Here is a 24,162-nt window from a genome sequence, read left to right on the forward strand (position 1 = left end):
TCTATTCAAAATCCAATTCCAGAAGAGGGTTATATTCTTTCTGTTTTATTGTATGGAGTTCTATTGGTTTTTCTATTCTATTCAAATTTATTCTATTTGAATTTCGGTAGATGGCTGTATTCTTTCTATTTTATTCTATTACTTTAATTTCTCTTCTTTTCTATTCCCTTCTTTTAAATTTTCTTTCTCGCTCGTTCTCTCGCTATCTTTCCCCTCGCTCGCTCTCTTTCCCCTCGCTCGCTCTCTTTCCCCTCGCTCGCTCTCTTTCCCCTCGCTCGCTCTCTTTCCCCTCGCTCGCTCTCTTTCCCCTCGCTCGCTCTCTTTTTTGCTCGCTCGCTCTCTATCCCCTCGATCGCTCTCTCGCTCTTTTTCCCCTTGCACGCTCTCTTTTCCCCTCGCTCGCTCTCTCGCTCTTTTTCCCCTTGCACGCTCTCTTTTCCCCTCGCTCTCTCGCTCTTTTTACCCTTGCACGCTCTCTTTTCCCCTCGCTTGCTCGCTCTTTTTCCCCTTGCACGCTCTCTTTTCCCCTCGCTCGCTCTCTCGCTCTTTTTCCCCTTGCACGCTCTCTTTTCCGCTCGCTCTCTCGCTCTTTTTTCCCCTCGCATGCTCTCTTTTCCCCTTGCTCGCTCTCTTTTCCCCTTGCTCGCTCTCTTTTCCCCTTGCTCGCTCTCTTTTCCCCTTGCTCGCTCTCTTTTCCCCTTGCTCGCTCTCTTTTCCCCTTGCTCGCTCTCTTTTCCCCTCGCTCGCTCTCTTTTCCCCTCGCTCGCTCTCTTTCCCCTCGCTCGCTCTCTTTCCCCTCGCTCGCTCTCTTTCCCCTCGCTCGCTCTCTTTCCCCTCGCTCGCTCTTTTTTGCTCGCTCTCTTTCCCCTCGATCGCTCTCTCGCTCTTTTTCCCCTTGCACGCTCTCTTTTCCCCTCGCTCGCTCTCTCGCTCTTTTTCCCCTTGCACGCTCTCTTTTCCCCTCGCTCTCTCGCTCTTTTTCCCCTTGCACGCTCTCTTTTCCCCTCGCTTGCTCGCTCTTTTTCCCCTTGCACGCTCTCTTTTCCCCTCGCTCGCTCTCTCGCTCTTTTTCCCCTTGCACGCTCTCTTTTCCGCTCGCTCTCTCGCTCTTTTTCCCCTCGCATGCTCTCTTTTCCCCTTGCTCGCTCTCTTTTCCCCTTGCTCGCTCTCTTTTCCCCTTGCTCGCTCTCTTTTCCCCTCGCTCTCTCGCTCTTTTTCCCCTTGCACGCTCTCTTTTCCCCTCGCTCTCTCGCTCTTTTTACCCTTGCACGCTCTCTTTTCCCCTCGCTTGCTCGCTCTTTTTCCCCTTGCACGCTCTCTTTTCCCCTCGCTCGCTCTCTCGCTCTTTTTCCCCTTGCACGCTCTCTTTTCCGCTCGCTCTCTCGCTCTTTTTCCCCTCGCATGCTCTCTTTTCCCCTTGCTCGCTCTCTTTTCCCCTTGCTCGCTCTCTTTTCCCCTTGCTCGCTCTCTTTCCCCTCGCTCGCTCTCTTTCCCCTCGCTCGCTCTCTTTCCCCTCGCTCGCTCTCTTTCCCCTCGCTCGCTCTCTTTCCCCTCGCTCGCTCTCTTTCCCCTCGCTCGCTCTCTTTCCCCTCGCTCGCTCTCTTTTTTGCTCGCTCTCTTTCCCCTCGATCGCTCTCTCGCTCTTTTTCCCCTTGCACGCTCTCTTTTCCCCTCGCTCGCTCTTTTTCCCCTTGCACGCTCTCTTTTCCGCTCGCTCTCTCGCTCTTTTTCCCCTCGCATGCTCTCTTTTCCCCTTGCTCGCTCTCTTTTCCCCTTGCTCGCTCTCTTTTCCCCTCGCTCGCTCTCTTTTCCCCTCGCTCGCTCTCTTTTCCCCTCGCTCGCTCTCTTTTCCCCTCGCTCGCTCTCTTTTCCCCTCGCTCGCTCTCTTTTCCCCTCGCTCGCTCTCTTTTCCCCTCGCTCGCTCTCTTTTCCCCTCGCTCGCTCTCTTTTCCCCTCGCTCGCTCTCTCGCTGTCTTTCCCCTCGCTCGCTCTCTCGCTGTCTTTCCCCTCGCTCGCTCTCTCGCTGTCTTTCCCCTCGCTCGCTCTCTTTTCCCCTCGCTCGCTCTCTTTTCCCCTCGCTCGCTCTCTTTTCCCCTCGCTCGCTCTCTCGCTGTCTTTCCCCTCGCTCGCTCTCTCGCTGTCTTTCCCCTCGCTCGCTCTCTCGCTGTCTTTCCCCTTGCTCGCTCTCTTTTCCCCTCGCTCGCTCTCTTTTCCCCTCGCTCGCTCTCTTTTCCCCTCGCTCGCTCTCTTTTCCCCTCGCTCGCTCTCTTTTCCCCTCGCTCGCTCTCTTTTCCCCTCGCTCGCTCTCTTTTCCCCTCGCTCGCTCTCTTTTCCCCTCGCTCGCTCTCTTTTCCCCTCGCTCGCTGTCTTTTCCCCTCGCTCGCTCTCTTTTCCCCTCGCTCGCTCTCTTTTCCCCTCGCTCGCTGTCTTTCCCCTCGCTCGCTCTCTTTTCCCCTCGCTCGCTCTCTCGCTGTCTTTCCCCTCGCTCGCTCTCTCGCTGTCTTTCCCCTCGCTCGCTCTCTCGCTGTCTTTCCCCTCGCTCGCTCTCTCGCTGTCTTTCCCCTCGCTCGCTCTCTTTTCCCCTCGCTCGCTGTCTTTTCCCCTCGCTCGCTGTCTTTTCCCCTCGCTCGCTGTCTTTTCCCCTCGCTCGCTGTCTTTTCCCCTCGCTCGCTCTCTCGCTGTCTTTCCCCTCGCTCGCTCTCTCGCTCTCTTTTCCCCTTGCTCGCTCTCTTTTCCCCTCTCTCGCTCTCTTTTCCCCTCTCTCGCTCTCTTTTCCCCTCGCTCGCTCTCTTTTCCCCTCGCTCGCTCGCTCGCTGTCTTTCCCCTCGCTCGCTCTCTCGCTGTCTTTCCCCTCGCTCGCTCTCTCGCTGTCTTTCCCCTCGCTCGCTCTCTCGCTGTCTTTCCCCTCGCTCGCTCTCTCGCTGTCTTTCCCCTCGCTCGCTCTCTCGCTGTCTTTCCCCTCGCTCGCTCTCTTTTCCCCTCGCTCGCTCTCTCGCTGTCTTTCCCCTCGCTCGCTCTCTCGCTGTCTTTCCCCTCGCTCGCTCTCTCGCTGTCTTTCCCCTCGCTCGCTCTCTCGCTGTCTTTCCCCTCGCTCGCTCTCTCGCTGTCTTTCCCCTCGCTCGCTCTCTCGCTCTCTTTCCCCTCGCATGCTCTCTTTCCCCTCGCTCGCTCACTTTCCCCTCGCTCGCTCTCTCGCTCTTTTTCCCCTAACTCGCTCCTTTATTTTCTGTTTTCTATTCTGATCCATTTTATTTTACATTCTATTATTTTACTTGATTCTATTCTTTTTTGTTTTGTTTTCTATTCTGTTCGAATTTATTCTATTTAAACTCCAATTCCAGAAGCGGGTTTAAGGGCCCTTTCACACGGAGCAGATCCGTATTGATCCGCCCCGTGTGTGTCTGTATCCCCCTATGGGGGATCGGATGAATACGGACCGTTCGATCCGATCCTCCAGACGGAACAAAAATAGGGTTTTCTTCCGTCTGAAAAAGCAGATCTTTGCGGAGGCGGATGTTTGCGGATGCATCATCCGCTAACGTCTGCAATCCCATAGGGATTCATTACAAGTCCGTAAACGGACTTGTAATAAACGGACCGTTTGTCCGCCCGTGTGAAAGGGTCCTTATTCTTTCCTATTTTATTCTATTTAATTTACATTGTTTTTTTGTTTTTTTTCTATTCAAATTGATTGTTTTAATTTTGGTAGATGGCTATATTTCTATTTTATTTTATTTTATTCTATTCTATTCTATCGTTTTTTTTCTATTTACTTTAATTTCTGTTCTATTTTATTCTATTATCTTCTTTCTTCTCTTTTTGTATTATTCTATTACTTTATTTTCTCTTTTTTGTTTTCTATTCTATTCCATTTTATTATTTTCTATCTTATTTTATTCTTGTTTTCAAATTTTGATGAGCATTCAATTCAGATTTTCTCAGGATTTGGTTTCTTTATTTCGGATTCAATTAAATTCGATACATCTGAATTTCCAAGTCATTTCGATTTGGAACAAAACAAACTGCCCAGTGAGGGGGTCTGCCAGTGTTTTGTATACCTTCATCCTTCTTTTTTTTTGGGACTAGACGTCATTGGAAGATTGCAGGCCTAGACCAAAAAAAAAGAAATTGCATCGACTTTAAACGATCGTACCGCAGCCACCGATTGGTTAATTTTATGCTTCTTTATCATCGATTGAGGACACGGCTTCATTAAGCAACCAAGGATGATTCTGCCACTTACAGGAGAAATGACACCAAGCACATAAAAAAAAAAAACGGAAGACCTGCCCCCTAGGAACTATAACCACTTAAGGACCGCCTCCTGCACATATACGTCAGCAGAATGGCACGGCTGGGCACAAGCACGTACCTGTACGTCCTCTTTATGTGCCCAGCCGTGGGTGCGTGACCCGGTCCGAAGCTCCGTGACCGCGGCCCCGGGACCCGATCGCCGCTGGAGTCCCGCAATTGGTCCCCGGAGCTGAAGAACGGGGAGAGCCGTGTGTAAACACACCTTCCCCGTTCTTCACTTTGGCGCCGTCATTGATCGTGTGTTCCCTTTTATAGGGAAACGCAATCAATGACATCACACCTACAGTTAAAAACACAGATGAGGTCACACTTAACCCCTACAGCGCCCCCTAGTGGTTAACTCCTAAACTGCAAATGTCATTTTCACAGTAATCAGTGCATTTTTATAGAACTTTTTGCTGTGAAAATGACGATGGTCCCAAAAATGTGTCAAAATTGTCCGATGTGTCCGCCATAATGTCGCAGTCACGAAAAAAATTGCTGATCACCGCCATTAGTAGTAAAAAAATGTATAAAAATGCAATAAAACTATCCCCTATTTTGTAAACGCTATAAATTTTGCGCAAACCAACCGATAAACGCTTATTGCGATTTTATTTTACCAAAAATACGTAGAAGAATACGTATCGGCCTAAACTGAGGAAAATTATTTATTTTTAATGTTTTTGGGGGATATTAATTATAGCAAAAAGTAAAAAATATTGCTTTTTTTTTCAAAATTGTCGCTCTATTTTTGTTTATAGCGCAAAAAATAAAAACCGCAGAGGTGATCAAATACCACCAAAAGAAAGCTCTATTTGTGTGGGAAAAAGGACGCCAATTTTGTTTGGGAGCCACGTCGCACGGCCGCGCGATTGTCAGTTAAAGCGACGCAGCGCCGAATTGCAAAAACTGGCCGGATCCTTTAGCTGCCTAAAGTCTTAAGTGGATAACCCCGCCCACAAAATCCTACTTTCCTGTACAATGCTGTTTCATAACCCTGTAGATGCCTCTGGTTGGTTATCTTGTTTGATTTCTCGTTGCGCTGGCTCACCTGAGTTGTTTAGGTGCGCTCATTGTTCTGTGTAAATACTTGACGTCCCCTCTGGCTGTTGTCCTTTTTTTTTTTTTTTGGACGGCTCCTCCCACCTGAGTAGTATTCTGTGGGAGGGGTTATAGTTCCTAGGGGGCTGGCCTCCAGATTTTTGTGCCTAGTGTCCATTTCTCCTGTAGGTGGCAGTATAATCTAGGTTAGAAGTGTCCCTCGATGGACTTTGAGAAAAGGATTTTATGGTAAGTGTTTGGTACAGCGGGGCAGTGACCTCATTGGAATGGGATTACAGAATGGTTGCAGGTGGGAGGTGGCCTTATTGTATCTGGTAGGCCAGGGCTCGACAAATCCCGGGCGCCAGGTCGCCATGGCGACTAGAAATAGGGTCCTGGCGACTTGGCTTGGAAGGGGGGCAAAAAAAAAATATTTTTTTTTGTGAGCTGGTGGTGGCCGTTGGTATTACAAGTTAAACAGCAATTCTAATGTAATTTTTCACTATTTTCACTGCCATCTTCTTCCCTCTAATTAGAACCCCCAAACATTATATATATTTTTTATCCTAACACCATAGAGAATAAAATGGCGATCGTTGCAATACTTTCTGTCATGCCGTATTTGCGCAGCGGTCTTACAAGCGCACTTTTTTGGGAAAAAATTACACTTTTTTTTTTAATTAAAAAATAAGACAACAGTAAAGTTACCCCCATTTTTTTTATATTATGAAAGATAATGTTACGCCGAGTAAATTGATACCCAACATGTCACGCTTCAAAATTGCGTCCGCTCGTGGAATGCCGACAAACTTTTACCCTTTAAAATCTCCATAGGCGACGTTTAAAAAAATCTACAGGTTGCATGTTTTGAGTTACAGAGGAGATCCAGGGCTAGAATTATTGCTCTCGCTCTACCAATCGCGGCGATACCTCACGTGTGATTTGAACACCGTTTACATATGCGGGCGCTGCTCACGTATGTGTTCGCTTCTGCGCGCAAGCTCGTCTGGACGGGGCGCGTTTTCTGGCTCCTAACTTTTTTAGCTGGCTCCTAGATTCCAAGCAAATTTGTCAACCCCTGTAGTAGGCAGTCACCTCACTGGGGCAGGAATACAGATCTGGTTTGGTGCGCAGTTTGTCTTGCTGGACTGGAATATGGATGGGGCTCTGGCTGGCAGCGGCCTTGCTAGGGCAGGAACACGGATTGGTGAGTGGTATCAGCCCTGCCCATTGTCTTTTGCTAAACCACGCTCAGAACTCTACAAGAAAAAAATAGGTAATCATTTTTTTTTTAAATCCCAAGATAAGCACTGGGAGGGGTGTGTAGGACAACCCAGGGTTTGACAAATTTGCTTGGAATCTAGGAGCCAGCGAAAAAAGTTAGGAGCCAGAAAACGCGCCCCGTCCCGCGGAGCTCGCGTGCAGAAGCGAACGCATACGTGAGCAGCGCCCGCATATGTAAACGGTTTCCAAACCACACATGTGAGGTATCGCCGCGATTGGTAGAGCGAGAGCAATAATTCTAGCCCTAGACCTCCTCTGTAACTCAAAACATGCAACCTGTAGATTTTTTTAAACGTCACCTATGAAGATTTTAAAGGGTAAAAGTTTGTCGGCATTCCACGAGCGTACGCAATTTTGAAGCGTGACATGTTGGGTATGAATTTACTCTGCGTAACATTATCTTTCATAATATTAAAAAAAGATGGGGATAACTTTACTGTTGTCTTATTTTTTAATAAAAAAAAAGTAATTTTTTCCCAAAAAAGTGCGCTTGTAAGACCGCTGCGCAAATACGGCGTGACAGAAAGTATTGCAACGATCGCCATTTTATTTTCTAGGGTGGTAGGATAAAAAATATATATAATGTTTGGGGGTTCTAATTAGAGGGAAGAAGATGGCAGTGAAAATATTGAAAAATAACATTAGAATTGCTGTTTAAAGCGGGGGTTCACCCTCACCCACATGATTTTACCATCGAGACAGGCATTGTAGCGCGAGCTACAGTATGCCTGTCCCGATATTTTTAACCCCGTACTCACCTTGTAATCGTACATTGTAGATTTCGGCTCCCGCGGGGAATGGGCGTGCCTATGGAGAGGGAGGATGATTGACGGCCGGCTCTGGCACGTCACTCTCCCCGAAGACAGCCGGAGTAGGTCTCGGCTCTTCACGGCGCCTGCGCACAGGCTATGCGCAGGCACCGTGAAGAGCCAAGCCTATTTCGGCTATTTCCGGAGAAGCGTGACGCGCCAGAGCCGGCCGTCAATCATCCTCCGTCTCCATAGGCACGCCCATTCCCCGGTATCTTCGATGTACGAGTACAAGGTGAGTACGGGGGTAAAAAATTCGGGACAGGCATACTGTAGCTCGCGCTACAATGCCTGATTTTATGGTAGTAGAAAAAAAAAAAAAAAGGTTTCCGTTCATAGGGTGAACCCCCGCTTTAACTTGTAATGCTTAACTTGTAATACCAACGGCCACCACCAGATGGCGCCAGCTCACAAAAAAAAAAATATATATATATATATATATATTTTTTTTTTTGCCCACCTTCCAAGCCAAGTCGCCAGGACATGATTTCTAGTCGCCCTGGAGACCGGGATTTGTCGAGCCCTGGGATAACGGGATGTGTAGAGCGGGTCTTTTTAATTTTTCTGCACATTAAACAGATGTAGCAAAATACTTTTTATGGAATTTTTAACCAATCAAAAGGCAGCAACTAAGAGAAGAGAAGTGATGGTGATAACATGGGGGCGGGGGGGGGAGATTACACACACCCCTGGCTACTTCACAAACCAACATTTCAAATAAAAGTATTCAATTTCTGCGACCCCCCTGGAGTGTGTGTGTCAACTCCCCCCCCCCCTCCCCCCTCGGCCATGCTTCCTGGGCTCTGGGCCAGGGACCCCCATGTGGCTGGAGGGGGACCAACGAGCGTGCTTTGGGGCAGGGGGGGGCCCTTTATTTTTACATTCAGCGGGGAAGCCCCCTGACAGCTAATGACTCCTCGGTTGTTAAGGACACAGCGGCTCGCGCTTCCCTCCTTAGCAACCAGCTATAGACAGTGTAAAATTAAAAATACAAATCAAAGCAAAAAGCACCGCAGAAACGTTCAAAAGCAACATGCTAGATAAAGTTTTAGCGAAGGTAAAAAAAAAAAAATTACAATGCGCCACTTAAAAGCCCCACTCAAAAATGTGGAGCCCACCCTGCCCCCATGCATACGTAAACGCACCCGGGTGTCTACTTGCAAAAAATGTTGCTTGCAATACAAGTTACCGTATAACTCTATACACTCTCTATATACCCTATATACTCTATACACTCTCTATATACCGTATATACTCTATACACTCTCTATATACCCTATACACTCTCTATATACCGTATATACTCTATACACTCTCTATATACCGTATATACTCTATACACTCTCTATATACTCTATACACTCTCTATATACCGTATATACTCTATACACTCTCTATATACTCTATACACTCTCTATATACTCTATACACTCTCTATATACCCTATATACTCTATACACTCTCTATATACCGTATATACTCTATACACTCTCTATATACTCTATACACTCTCTATATACTCTATACACTCTCTATATACTCTATACACTCTCTATATACTCTATACACTCTCTATATACCGTATATACTCGAATATAAGCTTATACTCGAGTCACCTTTTTGCGCCTGATCTCCCGGATTTTGGGGACCCGGGTATTTGGACCCCAAACTGGCACACATGTAGCCCCACTGCTCCTCTATAAGTGTGCAAATTTTGTTGTCCGGGGGACCTACGGCCGGGGAGCACCGATTTTTCAAACCGGGCACCTCTTCCATAAACTCATATGTTAAACAGTCATTTCCCCGGTGAGTTTGGGGACCCGGTACCGGCTGGTCGTAGGTCCCCTGGACCCGGAACTTGGCACACATGTAGCCATATTTCTCATCTACAAGTGTGCAAAGTTTGTTGTCTAGGTAGGAAACCTACGGCTGGGGAGCATCGATTTTTCAAATCCGGACACCCCTTTCATAGACTCCCATGTTAAACATCAGTCTAGTCATGGGCACAGTGAGGCATGCAGGCGAACACACTAGGCTTATAATCGACTCAATACGTTTTGCCATGTTTTTGTGGAAAAATTAGGTGCCTCGGCTTATATTCGGGTAGGCTTATACTCCAGTATATACGGTACGTATCCTCGTGCGCACCGAAGTGAGATCGATAATTCTGGTCCTGTTATTCACAGTTACCTCTAAAGAGAAAACCTGTAGGGGGGACTACAGGTCTGGCTTCCTCTCCGGTGTCTTGTCACATTCGGCTCCCCATCACAGATTTCTCCGGAAGTGACATTCCGTCGCCGCCACCATCTTGCTACACCTCCCACTCCTGCACATTAATGATAGAGTGTGAAGGGGGCAAGCGGACATCTTCTTACACCCATTGCGGTTTTAGATTTCAGTTATTTTCAACACAAAACGGAGCTTATTTGCTTAAATCCAGTGGCCCAGATTCTCATAGGACTTACGACGGCGCAGCGCCATGTACGCCGTCGTAAATCCTAATCCGACCCGTCGTATCTATGCGCCTGATTCTTAGAATCAGTTACGCATAGATATTAGGGTTGTCCCGATACCACTTTTTTAGGACCGAGTACAAGTACCGATACTTTTTTTCATGTAGTCGCCGATACCGAATACCGATACTTTTTTTAAATGTCATGTGACAGTTTTCAAACCACAATACAGACTAAGGATATTTTCTTTAGAATTATGAAGAACTCTAACTCAAGACATTATAAAAGAATAAAAATGAGTAAAAATGAATAAAAATGTTTTATTTGCTTGTCACGCAGTAGTAAAAAACTCAAAGAATTTTCATAGAACATGTTGATAAATACAAAAAAGTATTCTATTTAGGTATCGGGAGCATTTGCGCGAGTACGAGTACTCCCGCAAATACTCGGTATCGGTCCCGATACCGATACTAGTATCGGTATCTGGACAACCCTAATAGATATCCATTAGATCCGACAGGCGTAAGGCTCTTACGCTGTCGGATCTTAAATGCTATTTTTTTTTTGGCCGCTAGGTGTCGCCTCCGTCGTTTTCCCCGTCGATTATGCAAATTAGCTAGATACGCGAATTCCCGAACGTACGCGCGGCCGACGCAGTGAAGTTACGACGTTTACGTTAAGTTTTTCCGGTGTAAAGTTGCCCCTGCTATATGAGGGGCAACCAATGTTAAGTATGGCCGTTGTTCCCGCGTAGAAATTTAAAAAAGTTACGTCGTTTGCGTAAGTCGTCCGTGAATGGGGCTGGACGCCATTTTACGTTCACGTCGAAACCAATGACGTCATTTGGAGCAATGCACCCTGGGATATTCTTCGGACGGCGCATGCGCAGTACGTTCGGCGCGGGAACCCGCTTAATTTAAATACTACACGCCCCCTACCCGGCTCATTTGAATTAGGCGGGCTTGCGCCGGGTGATTTACGCTACGCCGCCGCCGCAACTTTACAGGCAAGTGCTTTGTGAATAAAGCACTTGCCTGTAAAACTTGCGGCGGCGTAACGTAAACGAGATACGTTACGCCGCCGCAGAGATACGCCGATCTCTGTGAATCTGGGCCTCAGTATTTGGAAATCCGACGGACTGTTTACATGTTAAATGTGAAAATCTGAGGTGTTCTGTCACATTAGCCACCATGGAAGGTCAGCAGGCTTCTTGCTGCTGCTTTTACAATTTAACATGTAAACAGTCCGTCGGATTTCCAAACACTGGGGTAGATTCAGGTACATTTGCGCAGTTCTTACGGAGGCGCAGCGCACCGTTTTGCCGCTGCGCCTCCGTAAATTACCTGCGCTACGCTTGATTCACGGAGCAGTAGAATCAAGCGTAAAAGCGTAGAATCCGTAAATTACGTGGGCACTCCTGAAAAATGCCCGGCGTAAGAGCGCGCAATTTAAATGATCCCGTAGGGGGCGTGGATTATTTAAATTAGGCGCGTTCCCGCGCCGAACGTAGTGCGCATGCTCCGTCGGGAAACTTTCCAGACGTGCATTGCGGCAAAGGACGTAATTTGCTTCAAAGTGAACGTAAATGACGTCCAGCGCCATTCACAATTCACTTACGCAAACGACGTAATTTTTCAAAAACGCGACGCGGGAACGACGGGTATACGTAGCATTGGCTGCCCCTGCTAATAGCAGGAGCAGCCTTATGCAAAAACCGACGTACGCAAACGACGTAAACTGCGTACGCAGGGCTCGCGTAGGGTTGTGAATCGGCGTTAGTATGCAATTTGCATACTATACGCTGACCACAACGGGAACGCCCCCTAGCGGCCTGCGTAAGAATGCAGCCTACGATATGACTGGCATAAGAGCCTTATGCCACGCATATCTTAGGCTGCCATCGGCGTAACAAGGTTCCAGAATCAGGAGCATTCGAAACGCCGGCGCAAGTAAGCAATTGCGCTGCGTAACTATGGTTACGCAGACGCAATTGCTTTTTGGATCTGGGCCGCTGTGTTTAAACATTCAAGCTCCGTTTTGTGTTGAAAATAACTGTGAAATCTAAAACTCCAATGGGTGTAACAAGATGTCCGCTTGCCCCCTTCACACTCTGGGGTAGATTCAGGTAGCAATTGCGTCTGCGTAACCATAGTTACGCAGCGCAATTGCTTAGTTGCGCCAGCGTATCGAGTGCTCCTGATTCAGGGAGCTCGATACGCCGACTGCAACCTAAGATATGAATGGCATAAGGCTCTTATGCCGTAGTATCGTAGGCTGCATTCTTACGATGGCCGCTAGGTGGCGTTCCCCTAGTGGTCAGCGTATAGTATGCAAATTGCATACTCACGCCGATTCACAACCCTACGCGAGCCCTGCGTACGCAGTTTACGTTGTTTCTGTTCGTCGGGTTCCGCGTAGGGCTGCCCCCGGTATTAGCAGGGGCAGCCAATGCTACGTATACCCGTCGTTCCCGCGTCGCGAAATTTGAACTTTATGTAGTTTGCATAAGTGATTCGTGAATGGCGCTGGACGCCATTCACGTTCACTTTGAAGCAAATGACGTCCTTGCGACGTCATTTGCCGCAATGCACGTCGGGAAAGTTTCCCGACGGAGCATGCGCTCTACGCTCGGCGCGGGAGCGCGCCTAATTTAAATGATCCACGCCCCCTACGGGATCATTTAAATTACGCGCCCTTACGCCGGGCAGTTTTCCGGAGCGCACACGCAATTTACGGAGCTACTGCTCAGTGAATCAAGCGTAGCGCAGGAAATTTACGGAGGCGCAGTGTTAAAACGGTACACTGCGCCTCCGTAAGAAAGGGGCAAGTCGTACCTGAATCTACCCCACTGTATTTAAACATTCAAGCTCCGTTTTGTGTTGAAAATAAGTGTGAAATCTAAAACTCCAATGGGTGTAACAAGATGTCCGCCTGCCCCCTTCACACTCTATCATTACTGTGCAGTGGGGGGTGTAGCAAGATGGCGGCGATGAACGTCACTTCCGGAGCAATCTGTGCTGGGAAGCCGAAGGTGACAAGACACCGGCTGCCTGGGGCTGTCAGGTGGGCGGGGTGGAATGCAGAGTGAGGGGAGGGGAATCGCTGACAGTGTCTCCGCCCTCCTCCTCCTCCAGCCCCCGTCACCATGGTGACCACATAGTATGTATACTGAGCGAGGACTGAGAGAGGAGGTGAGGATCTTATTATAGGATGTCGGGGACCCTGCAGGATGTCAGGGGGGGTCTTATGAATGGAATAGGGGCCCTAGAGGATTTGAGGGGCCCCTATAGCCTAGACAATATGAGTGGGGGCCATAGAGGAGGTGAGAGAGGGTTTTAGAAAGTCAGTGGGGGGGGGGGGGGGCAGAAGATATGAGGGCCCCTGGAGGATAAGATGGAGGCTCTAAACCAGGGGGTCTCAAACTGGTGACCCTCCAGCTGTTGTGGAACTACAAGTCCCATGAGGCATTGCAAGGCTGACAGATACCAGCATGACTCCCACAGGCAGAGGCAATGATGGGACTTGTAGTTTGGCAACAGCTGAAGGGCCCCCAGTTTGAGACCCCCTGCTCTAGACATAGGGGGGGCGGGGTTAGAGGATATGAGGGGGTCTTATAGGATGGATGGGGGGCCCTGCAGCCACCGCCAGGGAATGTAACATCTTAATTTTCTGTATTTATCTCCATTGTATATCACATAGTTGTTAATAGGATATGAGGGGGGAGGGGGGGTTAGGGGACATGAGGGGGGGGGCAGCAGAATGAGGGGGGGAGGGGGTTGGAGGACATGAGGGGGCCCCAAAGGAATGAGGGGGGGAGGGTGTTAGAAAACATGAGGGGTGCCTTAGAGGACATGAGGGGGGCCCAGAGGAATGAGGGGGGGGGGGGGGGGGGTTGAAGGGCATAAGGGGAGTTAGAGGACATGAGGGGGGAGGGGGTTGGAGGACATGAGGGGTGCCCAGGAGAATGAGGGGGGGGGGGTTGGAGGACACGAGGGGGGCCCAGGAGAATGAGGGGGGGGTGTTGGAGGACATGAGGGGGGCCCGGGAGAATGAGGGGGGGGGTGTTGGAGGACATGAGGGTGGCCCGGGAGAATGAGGGGGGAGGGGGGTGGAGGACATGAGGGGGGCCCAGGAGAATGAGGGGGGGGGTGTTGGAGGACATGAGGGGGGCCCGGGAGAATGAGGGGGGGGGTGTTGGAGGACATGAGGGGGGCCCGGGAGAATGAGGGGGGAGGGGTTTGGAGGACATGAGGGGGAGGGGATTGGAGGACATGAGGGGGGCCCAGGAGAATGAGGGGGGAGGGGTTTGGAGGACATGAGGGGGGCCCGGGAGAATGAGGGGGGGGGGGTTGAAGGACATGAGGGGGGGGGGGGAGAATGAGGGGGGAGGTGTTGGAGGACATGAGGGTGGCCCGGGAGAATGAGGGGGGAGGGGGGTGGAGGACATGAGGGGGGCCCAGGAGAATGAGGGGGGGGTGTTGGAGGACATGAGGGGGGCCCGGGAGAATGAGGGGGGGTGTTGGAGGACATGAGGGGGGCCCGGGAGAATGAGGGGGGGGGGCCCGGGAGAATGAGGGGGGAGGGGTTTGGAGGACATGAGGGGGAGGGGATTGGAGGACATGAGGGGGGCCCAGGAGAATGAGGGGGGAGGGGTTTGGAGGACATGAGGGGGGCCCGGGAGAATGAGGGGGGGGGGTTGAAGGACATGAGGGGGGGGCAGGAGAATGAGGGGGGAGGGGTTTGGAGGACATGAGGGGGGGGGGGGCCAGGTGAATGAGGGGGGGGGGGTTGGAGGACATGAGGGGGGGGGGTTTGGAGGACATGAGGGGGGGGGCCAGGAGAATGAGGGGGGGGTGTTGGAGGACATGAGGGGGGCCCAGGAGAATGAGGGGGGAGGGGTTTGGAGGACATGAGGGGGGGGGCCAGGAGAATGAGGGGGGGGGGTTGGAGGACATGAGGGGGGGGGCAGGAGAATGAGGGGGGAGGGGTTTGGAGGACATGAGGGGGGGGGCCAGGAGAATGAGGGGGGGGGGGTGTTGGAGGACATGAGGGGGGCCCAGGAGAATGAGGGGGGAGGGGTTTGGAGGACATGAGGGGGGGGGGCCAGGAGAATGAGGGGGGGGGGGGGTTGGAGGACATGAGGGGGGGGGGCAGGAGAATGAGGGGGGAGGGGTTTGGAGGACATGAGGGGGGGGCCAGGAGAATGAGGGGGGGGGGTGTTGGAGGACATGAGGGGGGCCCAGGAGAATGAGGGGGGGGGGGGGGTTGGAGGACATGAGGGGGGGGCAGCAGAATGAGGGCATCTATACTGTATATTGTATACATGTCTCTATATTCCTAAAGTCACAGATTGCAGTAAACATCTGACAGGGGCTCTAATCCTTCCCCGAGCCCCCAGTGGAGAGGACCTGTCCTGACACTGGGCGAATGACACTCAATAAGGACAAGAAAAAGCCAGCAGAGGCTCTAACCCATTCTTGTGACCCCCCCCATTGGAAAGTTCCTGTTGTGAAATTGAAGGAATTTTATGCAATAAGGACACATATAAACCTGGCAGAGGCTCTAACCCATCGCTTTGACCCCCACTAGCGAGTTCTGTCCTGACAATGGGGAAATTCCAGCTAATAAGGACAGAGGAAAACCTGGCAGAGGCTCTAACTCTTCCCTGTGACCCCAGTGGAGAGTTCCTGTCCTGACAATGAGGAACGTAGCCACCCTGCCTTGGTCCCATTGTATGTAGGAACGTAGCCCCCCTGCCTTGGTCCCATTGTATGTAGGAATGTAGCCACCCTGTCTTAGTCCCATTGTATGTAGGAACGTAGCCACCCTGCCTTAGTCCCATTGTATGTAGGAATGTAGCCACCCTGTCTTGGTTTGATTGTATGTAGGAACGTAGCCACCCTGCCTTGGTCCCATGGTATGTAGGAACGTAGCCACCCTGCCTTGGTCCCATTGTATGTAGGAACGTAGCCACCCTGCCTTGGTCCCATTGTATGTAGGAACGTAGCCACCTTGTCTTGGTTTCATTGTATGTAGGAACGTAGCCACCCTGTCCTGGTCTCATTTGTAAGAACGTAGCCACCCTGTCTTGGTTTCATTGTATGTAGGAACGTAGCCACCCTGCCTTGGTCCCATTGTATATCGGAACGTAGCCACCCTGTCTTGGTTTCATTGTATGTAGGAACGTAGCCACCCTGCCTTAGTCCCATTGTATGTAAGAACGTAGCCCCCCTGCCTTGGTCCCATTGTATGTAGGAACGTAGCCACCCTGCCTTGGTCCCATTGTATGTAGGAACGTAGCCACCCTGCCTTGGTCCCATTGTATGTAAGAACGTAGCCACCCTGTCTTGGTTTCATTGTATGTAGGAACGTAGCCACCCTGCCTTGGTCCCATTGTATGTAGGAACGTAGCCACCCTGCCTTGGTTTCATTGTATGTAGGAACGTAGCCACCCTGTCTTGGTCCCATTGTATGTAGGAACGTAGCCACCCTGTCTTGGTCCCATTGTATGTAGGAACGTAGCCACCCTGCATTGATTCCATTGTATGTAGGAACGTAGCCACCCTGTCTTGGTCCCATTGTATGTAGGAACGTAGCCACCCTGCCTTGGTTTCATTGTATGTAGGAACGTAGCCACCCTGCATTGATTCCATTGTATGTAGGAACGTAGCCACCCTGTCTTGGTCCCATTGTATGTAGGAACGTAGCCACCCTGCCTTGGTTTCATTGTATGTAGGAACGTAGCCACCCTGTCTTGGTCCCACTGTATGTAGGAATGTAGCCACCCTGCCTTGTTTCATTGTATGTAGGAACGTAGCCACCCTGCCTTGGTCCCATTGTATGTAGGAACGTAGCCACCCTGCCTTGGTCCCACTGTATGTAGGAACGTAGCCACCCTGCCTTGTTTCATTGTATACAGTATATAAATGTAGCCACCCTGCCTTGGTCCCATTGTATGTAGGAACGTAGCCACCCTGCCTTGGTCTCATTGTATGTAGGAATGTAGCCACCCTGTCTTGGTTTCATTGTATGAAGGAACGTAGCCACCCTGCCTTGGTCCCATTGTATGTAGGAACGTAGCCACCCTGCCTTGGTTTCATTGTATGTAGGAACGTAGCCACCCTGTCTTGGTCCCATTGTATGTAGGAACGTAGCCACCCTGCCTTGGTCCCATTGTATGTAAGAATGTAGCCACCCTGTCTTGGTTTCATTGTATGTAGGAACGTAGCCACCCTGTCTTGGTCCCACTGTATGTAGGAATGTAGCCACCCTGCCTTGTTTCATTGTATGTAGGAACGTAGCCACCCTGCCTTGGTCCCATTGTATGTAGGAACGTAGCCACCCTGCCTTGGTCCCACTGTATGTAGGAACGTAGCCACCCTGCCTTGTTTCATTGTATACAGTATATAAATGTAGCCACCCTGCCTTGGTCCCATTGTATGTAGGAACGTAGCCACCCTGCCTTGGTCTCATTGTATGTAGGAATGTAGCCACCCTGTCTTGGTTTCATTGTATGAAGGAACGTAGCCACCCTGCCTTGGTCCCATTGTATGTAGGAACGTAGCCACCCTGCCTTGGTTTCATTGTATGTAGGAACGTAGCCACCCTGTCTTGGTCCCATTGTATGTAGGAACGTAGCCACCCTGCCTTGGTCCCATTGTATGTAAGAATGTAGCCACCCTGTCTTGGTTTCATTGTATGTAGGAACGTAGCCACCCTGCCTTGGTCCCATTGTATGTAGGAACGTAGCCACCCTGCCTTGGTCCCATTGTATGTAGGAACGTAGCCACCCTGCCTTGGTTTCATTGTATGTAGGAACGTAGCCACCCTGTCTTGGTCCCATTGTATGTAGGAACGTAGCCACCCTGCCTTGGTCCCATTGTATGTAAGAATGTAGCCACCCTGTCTTGGTTTCATTGTATGAAGGAACGTAGCCACCCTGCCTTGGTCCCATTGTATGTAGGAACGTAGCCACCCTGCCTTGTTTCATTGTATACAGTATATAAATGTAGCCACCCTGCCTTGGTCCCATTGTATGAAGGAACGTAGCCACCCTGCCTTGGTCTCATTGTATGTAGGAACGTAGCCACCCTGCCTTGTTTCATTGTATACAGTATATAAATGTAGCCACCCTGCCTTGGTCCCATTGTATGTAGGAACGTAGCCACCCTGCCTTGGTCCCATTGTATGTAGGAACGTAGCCACCCTGCCTTGTTTCATTGTATACAGTATATAAATGTAGCCACCCTGCCTTGGTCCCATTGTATGTAGGAACGTAGCCACCCTGCCTTGGTCTCATTGTATGTAGGAATGTAGCCACCCTGTCTTGGTTTCATTGTATGAAGGAACGTAGCCACCCTGCCTTGGTCCCATTGTATGTAGGAACGTAGCCACCCTGCCTTGGTCCCATTGTATGTAGGAACGTAGCCACCCTGCCTTGGTCCCATTGTATGTAGGAACGTAGCCACCCTGCCTTGGTCCCATTGTATGTAAGAACATAGCCACCTTGTCTTGGTTTCATTGTATGTAGGAACGTAGCCACCCTGCCTTGGTCCCATTGTATGTAGGAACGTAGCCACCTTGTCTTGGTTTCATTGTATGTAGGAACGTAGCCACCCTGCCTTGGTCCCATTGTATGTAGGAACGTAGCCACCTTGTCTTGGTTTCATTGTATGTAGGAAAGTAGCCACCTTGTCTTGGTTTCATTGTATGTAGGAACGTAGCCACCCTGCCTTGGTCCCATTGTATGTAGGAACGTAGCCACCCTGCCTTGGTCCCATTGTATGTAGGAACGTAGCCACCCTGTCTTGGTCCCATTGTATGTAGGAATGTAGCCACCCTGCCTTGGTTTCATTGTATGTAGGAATGTAGCCACCTTGCCTTGGTTTCATTGTATGTAGGAACGTAGCCACCCTCTTTTGGTTTCATTGTATGTAGGAACGTAGCCACCCTGTCTTGGTTTCATTGTATGAAGGAACGTAGCCACCCTGCCTTGGTTTCATTGTATGTAGGAACGTAGCCACCCTGCCTTGGTTTCATTGTATGTAGGAAAGTAGCCACCCTGCCTTGGTTCCATTGTATGTAGGAATGTAGCCACCCTGCCTTGGTTTCATTGTATGTAGGAACGTAGCCACCCTGCCTTGGTCCCATTGTATGTAGGAACGTAGCCACCCTGTCCTGGTCTCATATGTAGGAACGTAGCCACCCTGTCTTGGTCCCATTGTATGTAGGAATGTAGCCCCCCAACCCCACATGTGAAGCCCTAAGGGTGCAGAAAAGTACCAAGGGGAGAAGAAAGTTCATTGTTGTCCAATCACCGGGTTCTGGGCTTTGGGGAAATTCTCCGTCGGATATTTTCGATGAGGTTTTTGTCTTTCCAGGAGGTGACGATGAGTTCGGGGAGCAGTGATGTGCGGGTTTATGTCCGGGTGCGCCCCACCCCCAACTTCGCACAAGACATCGTCACACTCGGGGAAGACAACAAGGTGAGGCCGATTCTCATTTTCCATCCGCTAGGCATGTGCAATTCCTTTACTTCCAATTTTTTACGAATTTGTCAAAATTGGCGAATTTTCGAATTCCAAATTCCATATTTTCGAATTTCCGAAATTTCAAACTCCGAATTTCTGAAATTTCGAAATTACGAATTTTCGGAAATTTCTAAATTCGGAAATGTAAAATTTAAGGTTTTGGAAATTTAAAATTTCGTAATTTCGAAAATTCATACATTGAAGATTTTCTAATTTCCGAATCTTCGAATTTCTGATTTTTCGAAATTCGTTAATTCCGAACTTGTCGTATTTTGAAATTTCCAAATTTTCTGATTTCTGAATTTTCAAATTTCCGAATTTTCGAATTCCGAATCTTTTGAATTTCCGAAATTTCTAAATTACGAATTTTCGAAAATGTAAACTTTGAGATTTCGTAAATTTGAAATTTCGTAAATTCGTAAATTCAGACATCAAAAATGTTCTAATTTTCGTATTTAGAAATTTCCGGATTTTCTAATTTCCGAATCTTCGAATTTCCGGATTTCTGAATTTTTGAATTCTGAATTCCGAATTCTCGGATTTCCGAGATTTAGAAATTCGTTAATTCCGAACTTGACGTTTTTTGAAATTTCCAAATTTTCAGATTTCTGAATTTTCAAATTTCCAAATTTTCGAATTCCGAATTTTTCGAATTTCCGAAATTTCGAAATTACGAATTTTCGGAAATCTCTCAATTACGAATTTTGGAAATGTAAACTTTAAGGTTTCGAAAATTTGAAATTTCTAAATTCGTAAATGTAAATTTTAAGATTTTGGAAATTTGACATTTCGTAAATTCGAAAATTCAGACATCGAAGATTTTCTAATTTCCGAATGTTTGAATTTCCGGATTTCTGAATTCTCGAATTCCGAATTTTCGAATTTCCGAAATTTCGAAATTCGTTAATTTCGAACTTGTCGTATTTTGAAATTTCCAAATTTTCAGATTTCTGAATATTCAAATTTCCGAATTTTCGAATTCCGAATTTTTCGAATTTCCGAAATTTCTAAATTACGAATTTTCGGAAATTTCTAAATTCGGAAATGTAAAATTTAATATTTCGGAAATTTGAAATTTCGTAAATTCGAAAATTCAGACATCGATGTTTTTCTAATTTCCGAATGTTCAAATATCCGGATTTCTGAATTTTCGAATTCCGAATGTTCGAATTTCCGAAATTTAGAAATTAGTTAATTCCGAACTTGTCGTATTTGGAAATTTCCAAATTTTATGATTTCTAAATTTTCAAATTTCCAAATTTTCGAATTCCGAATTTTTCGAATTTCTGAATTTTTTAATTCGGAAATGTAAATTTTAAGATTTCGTAAATTTGAAATTTCTAAATTCGTAAACTCGAAAATTCAGACATCGAAGATTTTCTAATTTCCGAATTTTCGAATTTCCGAAATTTCCAAATTTGTTAATTCCGAACTTGTGGTATTTTGAAATTTCCGAATTTTTTCAGATTTCCGAATTTTAAAATTTCCGAATTTTCGAATGTCGGAAATTTCTAAATTTCTAAAGTATGAATTTCGGAAATTTCTAAATTCGGGAATTCGAAAATTCATAATTCTAATATTTTCGAATTTCCGAATTTTTGAATTTCCAAATCTCTGAATTTCCGAATTCCGAATTTCCGAATTTTCTAATTTTTGAATTGCCAGATTTCAGAATCTTCGAATTTCCGAATTTTAGAATCTTCAGAATTTCCGAAAAAAGCTAAAAAACGAACTAAACGAAAACAAAAATGAACTATTTTTTTGGCAGTGCACAGCTTTGTTTTCTATACATAGAAACACACGTAGGGCTGCTGTTAGAAATCATGGGGCCCCCCTGTGCTGCTGACCTGCGGATGTGGGGCCCCCGTGCTGCTGACCTGTGGATGTGGGGCCCCCCGTGCTGCTGACCTGCGGATGTGGGGCCCCCGTGCTGCTGACCTGTGGATGTGGGGCCCCCCGTGCTGCTGACCTGCTGATGTGGGGCCCCCGTGCTGCTGACCTGCGGATGTGGGGCCCCCCCGTGCTGCTGACCTACGGATGTGGGGCCCCCCGTGCTGCTGACCTGCGGATGTGGGGCCCCAAAAAGTTTTGTTGAAATACGAGGGGACTCTAAACCAACCCTTGATGTCTCATGTTTGAGAGAGACATCCCCGATCCTTTCTCTGCAGAATGAATGAACAGGAGGCGCTCTGTACGGAGGCTCCCTGCTCACAGACTGAAGCATAGTAAACACAGAAGTCCGATGAGATGATTTCTTTCATTTCCTGGATCAGACTCTCCCACAATAGTCTTTCCCAGGACTGTGGATATCACACGCTGTAATAAAAAATCATCATTCGTATTATGAATCGTGTCATTTCCGTATATTGATCTTCAGAGCATCGAGGTCCACCTGAAGAAGGATGAAAAGCTGGGCGTGGTCAATAACAAGCGATATGATTGGTCGTTTAAAGTGGACGGGATCCTGCACAGCGCCGCTCAGGACGTCGTATACGAGACGGTGGCAAAGTCAGTTGTAACCAAAGCATTGCAGGGATATAATGGTAAGTTATGGAGCGGGGGGGGGGGGGCAAACTTCCCAAACAAAGGGCCAGTTTAATGTCTTTCAGATTTTAGGGGAGGGGGGTGTTCGTTGGTGTCAGTGGGAGGAATAGTGTCCCATCATTGGTGTCAGTGGGAGGAATAGTGTCCCATCATTGGTCTTAGTGGGAGGAATAGTGACCCATCATTGGTGTCAGTGGGAGGAATAGTGTCCCATCATTGGTGTCAGTGGATGGAATAGTGTCCCATCATTGGTGTCAGTGGATGGAATAGTGTCCCATCATTGGTATCAGTGGGGGGAATAGTGTCCCATCATTGGTATCAGTGGGAGGAATAGTGTCCCATCATTGGTGTCAGTGGGAGGAATAGTGTCCCATCATTGGTGTCAGTGGATGGAATAGTGTCCCATCATTGGTATCAGTGGGGGGAATAGTGTCCCATCATTGGTATCAGTGGGGGGAATAGTGTCCCATCATTGGTGTCAGTGGGAGGAATAGTGTCCCATCATTGGTGTCAGTGGATGGAATAGTGTCCCATCATTGGTATCAGTGGGGGGAATAGTGTCCCATCATTGGTATCAGTGGGGGGAATAGTGTCCCATCATTGGTGTCAGTGGGAGGAATAGTGTCCCATCATTGGTGTCAGTGGGAGGAATAGTGTCCCATCATTGGTCTTAGTGGGAGGAATAGTGACCCATCATTGGTGTCAGTGGGAGGAATAGTGTCCCATCATTGGTGTCAGTGGATGGAATAGTGTCCCATCATTGGTGTCAGTGGATGGAATAGTGTCCCATCATTGGTATCAGTGGGGGGAATAGTGTCCCATCATTGGTATCAGTGGGAGGAATAGTGTCCCATCATTGGTGTCAGTGGGAGGAATAGTGTCCCATCATTGGTGTCAGTGGATGGAATAGTGTCCCATCATTGGTATCAGTGGGGGGAATAGTGTCCCATCATTGGTATCAGTGGGGGGAATAGTGTCCCATCATTGGTGTCAGTGGGAGGAATAGTGTCCCATCATTGGTGTCAGTGGATGGAATAGTGTCCCATCATTGGTATCAGTGGGGGGAATAGTGTCCCATCATTGGTATCAGTGGGGGGAATAGTGTCCCATCATTGGTGTCAGTGGGAGGAATAGTGTCCCATCATTGGTGTCAGTGGGAGGAATAGTGTCCCATCATTGGTGTCAGTGGGAGGAATAGTGTCACATCATTGGTATCAGTGGGAGGAATAGTGTCCCATCATTGGTGTCAGTGGGAGGAATAGTGTCCCATCATTGGTGTCAGTGGGAGGAATAGTGTCCCATCATTGGTGTCAGTGGGAGGAATAGTGTCCCATCATTGGTGTCAGTGGGAGGAATAGTGTCCCATCATTGGTGTCAGTGGGAGGAATAGTGTCCCATCATTGGTGTCAGTGGGAGGAATAGTGTCCCATCATTGGTGTCAGTGGGAGGAATAGTGTCCCATCATTGGTGTCAGTGGGAGGAATAGTGTCCCATCATTGGTGTCCTCTTCTCTCCTCTCCCCCTTCTTTCTCTTCTCTTCCCACATTTTCACTTTTATCCTCTCCCCCACTAACCAATGACCTGCTGTATTTCCCAAATCACATGATGCACAGAGACACATCTGACTTGTGCTTTTTGCTTCCAGGTACAATCATGTGCTACGGGCAGACGGGTGCCGGGAAAACGCACACCATCACCGGGACAACCGAGAACTACACACATCGAGGAATCATCCCCAGAGCCATACAGCAGGTACTGCGTGATTCCCCATGGGGCGCGATTCATAGAGAGGACCCCTGAGAGGACTCATTATTATCACACCAAGCTTCCTTGTTGTCAATGGGGGCCCAACACAATCTCCGAGATCCACTACTAGAGGTTCAAATTTACATGACATGAATGATGTATTCCAGAGGAAAATCTACCTCTTTATTGTTTTAGCCATTTGTTTGCACCTTTCCCCGTGTTTTATCCCTCTAAAAAATGCTGCAAGATTGTGAAATTAGGCCCTTTTCACACTACAAAATAAATCCGTTTTAATAATCCGTTTTAAAATCCGTCAGATAATGTTAAAAAACGGAAGTTATACGTCCTTTATAAAATATCATTAAAGTCTATGGGATTTTTTTATGTTCCGTAAAGATCCGTAATAGTCCGTTATAACATACGGACGTTAGTTATAACGGAATATGTGACGGGTCTTGC

The 24,162-nt window shown here is 48.3% G+C and overlaps 1 protein-coding gene across 1 annotated transcript in view; it reads left to right on the forward strand.

Annotated features, from left to right (window-relative positions):
* Positions 1 to 12,972: 12,972 nt before the first annotated feature.
* KIF9 (kinesin family member 9) overlaps positions 12,973 to 24,162 on the forward strand; it is a 52,896-nt gene continuing 41,706 nt past the window's right edge. The window contains exons 1-4 of the mRNA XM_040355246.1: positions 12,973 to 13,074; positions 19,264 to 19,368; positions 21,791 to 21,956; positions 23,603 to 23,709. Coding sequence (XP_040211180.1) covers positions 13,045 to 13,074; positions 19,264 to 19,368; positions 21,791 to 21,956; positions 23,603 to 23,709 — 408 coding nt within the window. The 5' untranslated portion in view covers positions 12,973 to 13,044. The remainder of the gene's footprint in view (positions 13,075 to 19,263; positions 19,369 to 21,790; positions 21,957 to 23,602; positions 23,710 to 24,162) is intronic.

This window comes from Rana temporaria, chromosome 5 (genome assembly GCF_905171775.1).
Source record: "Rana temporaria chromosome 5, aRanTem1.1, whole genome shotgun sequence".
Classification (NCBI taxonomy): Eukaryota; Metazoa; Chordata; class Amphibia; order Anura; family Ranidae; genus Rana; species Rana temporaria.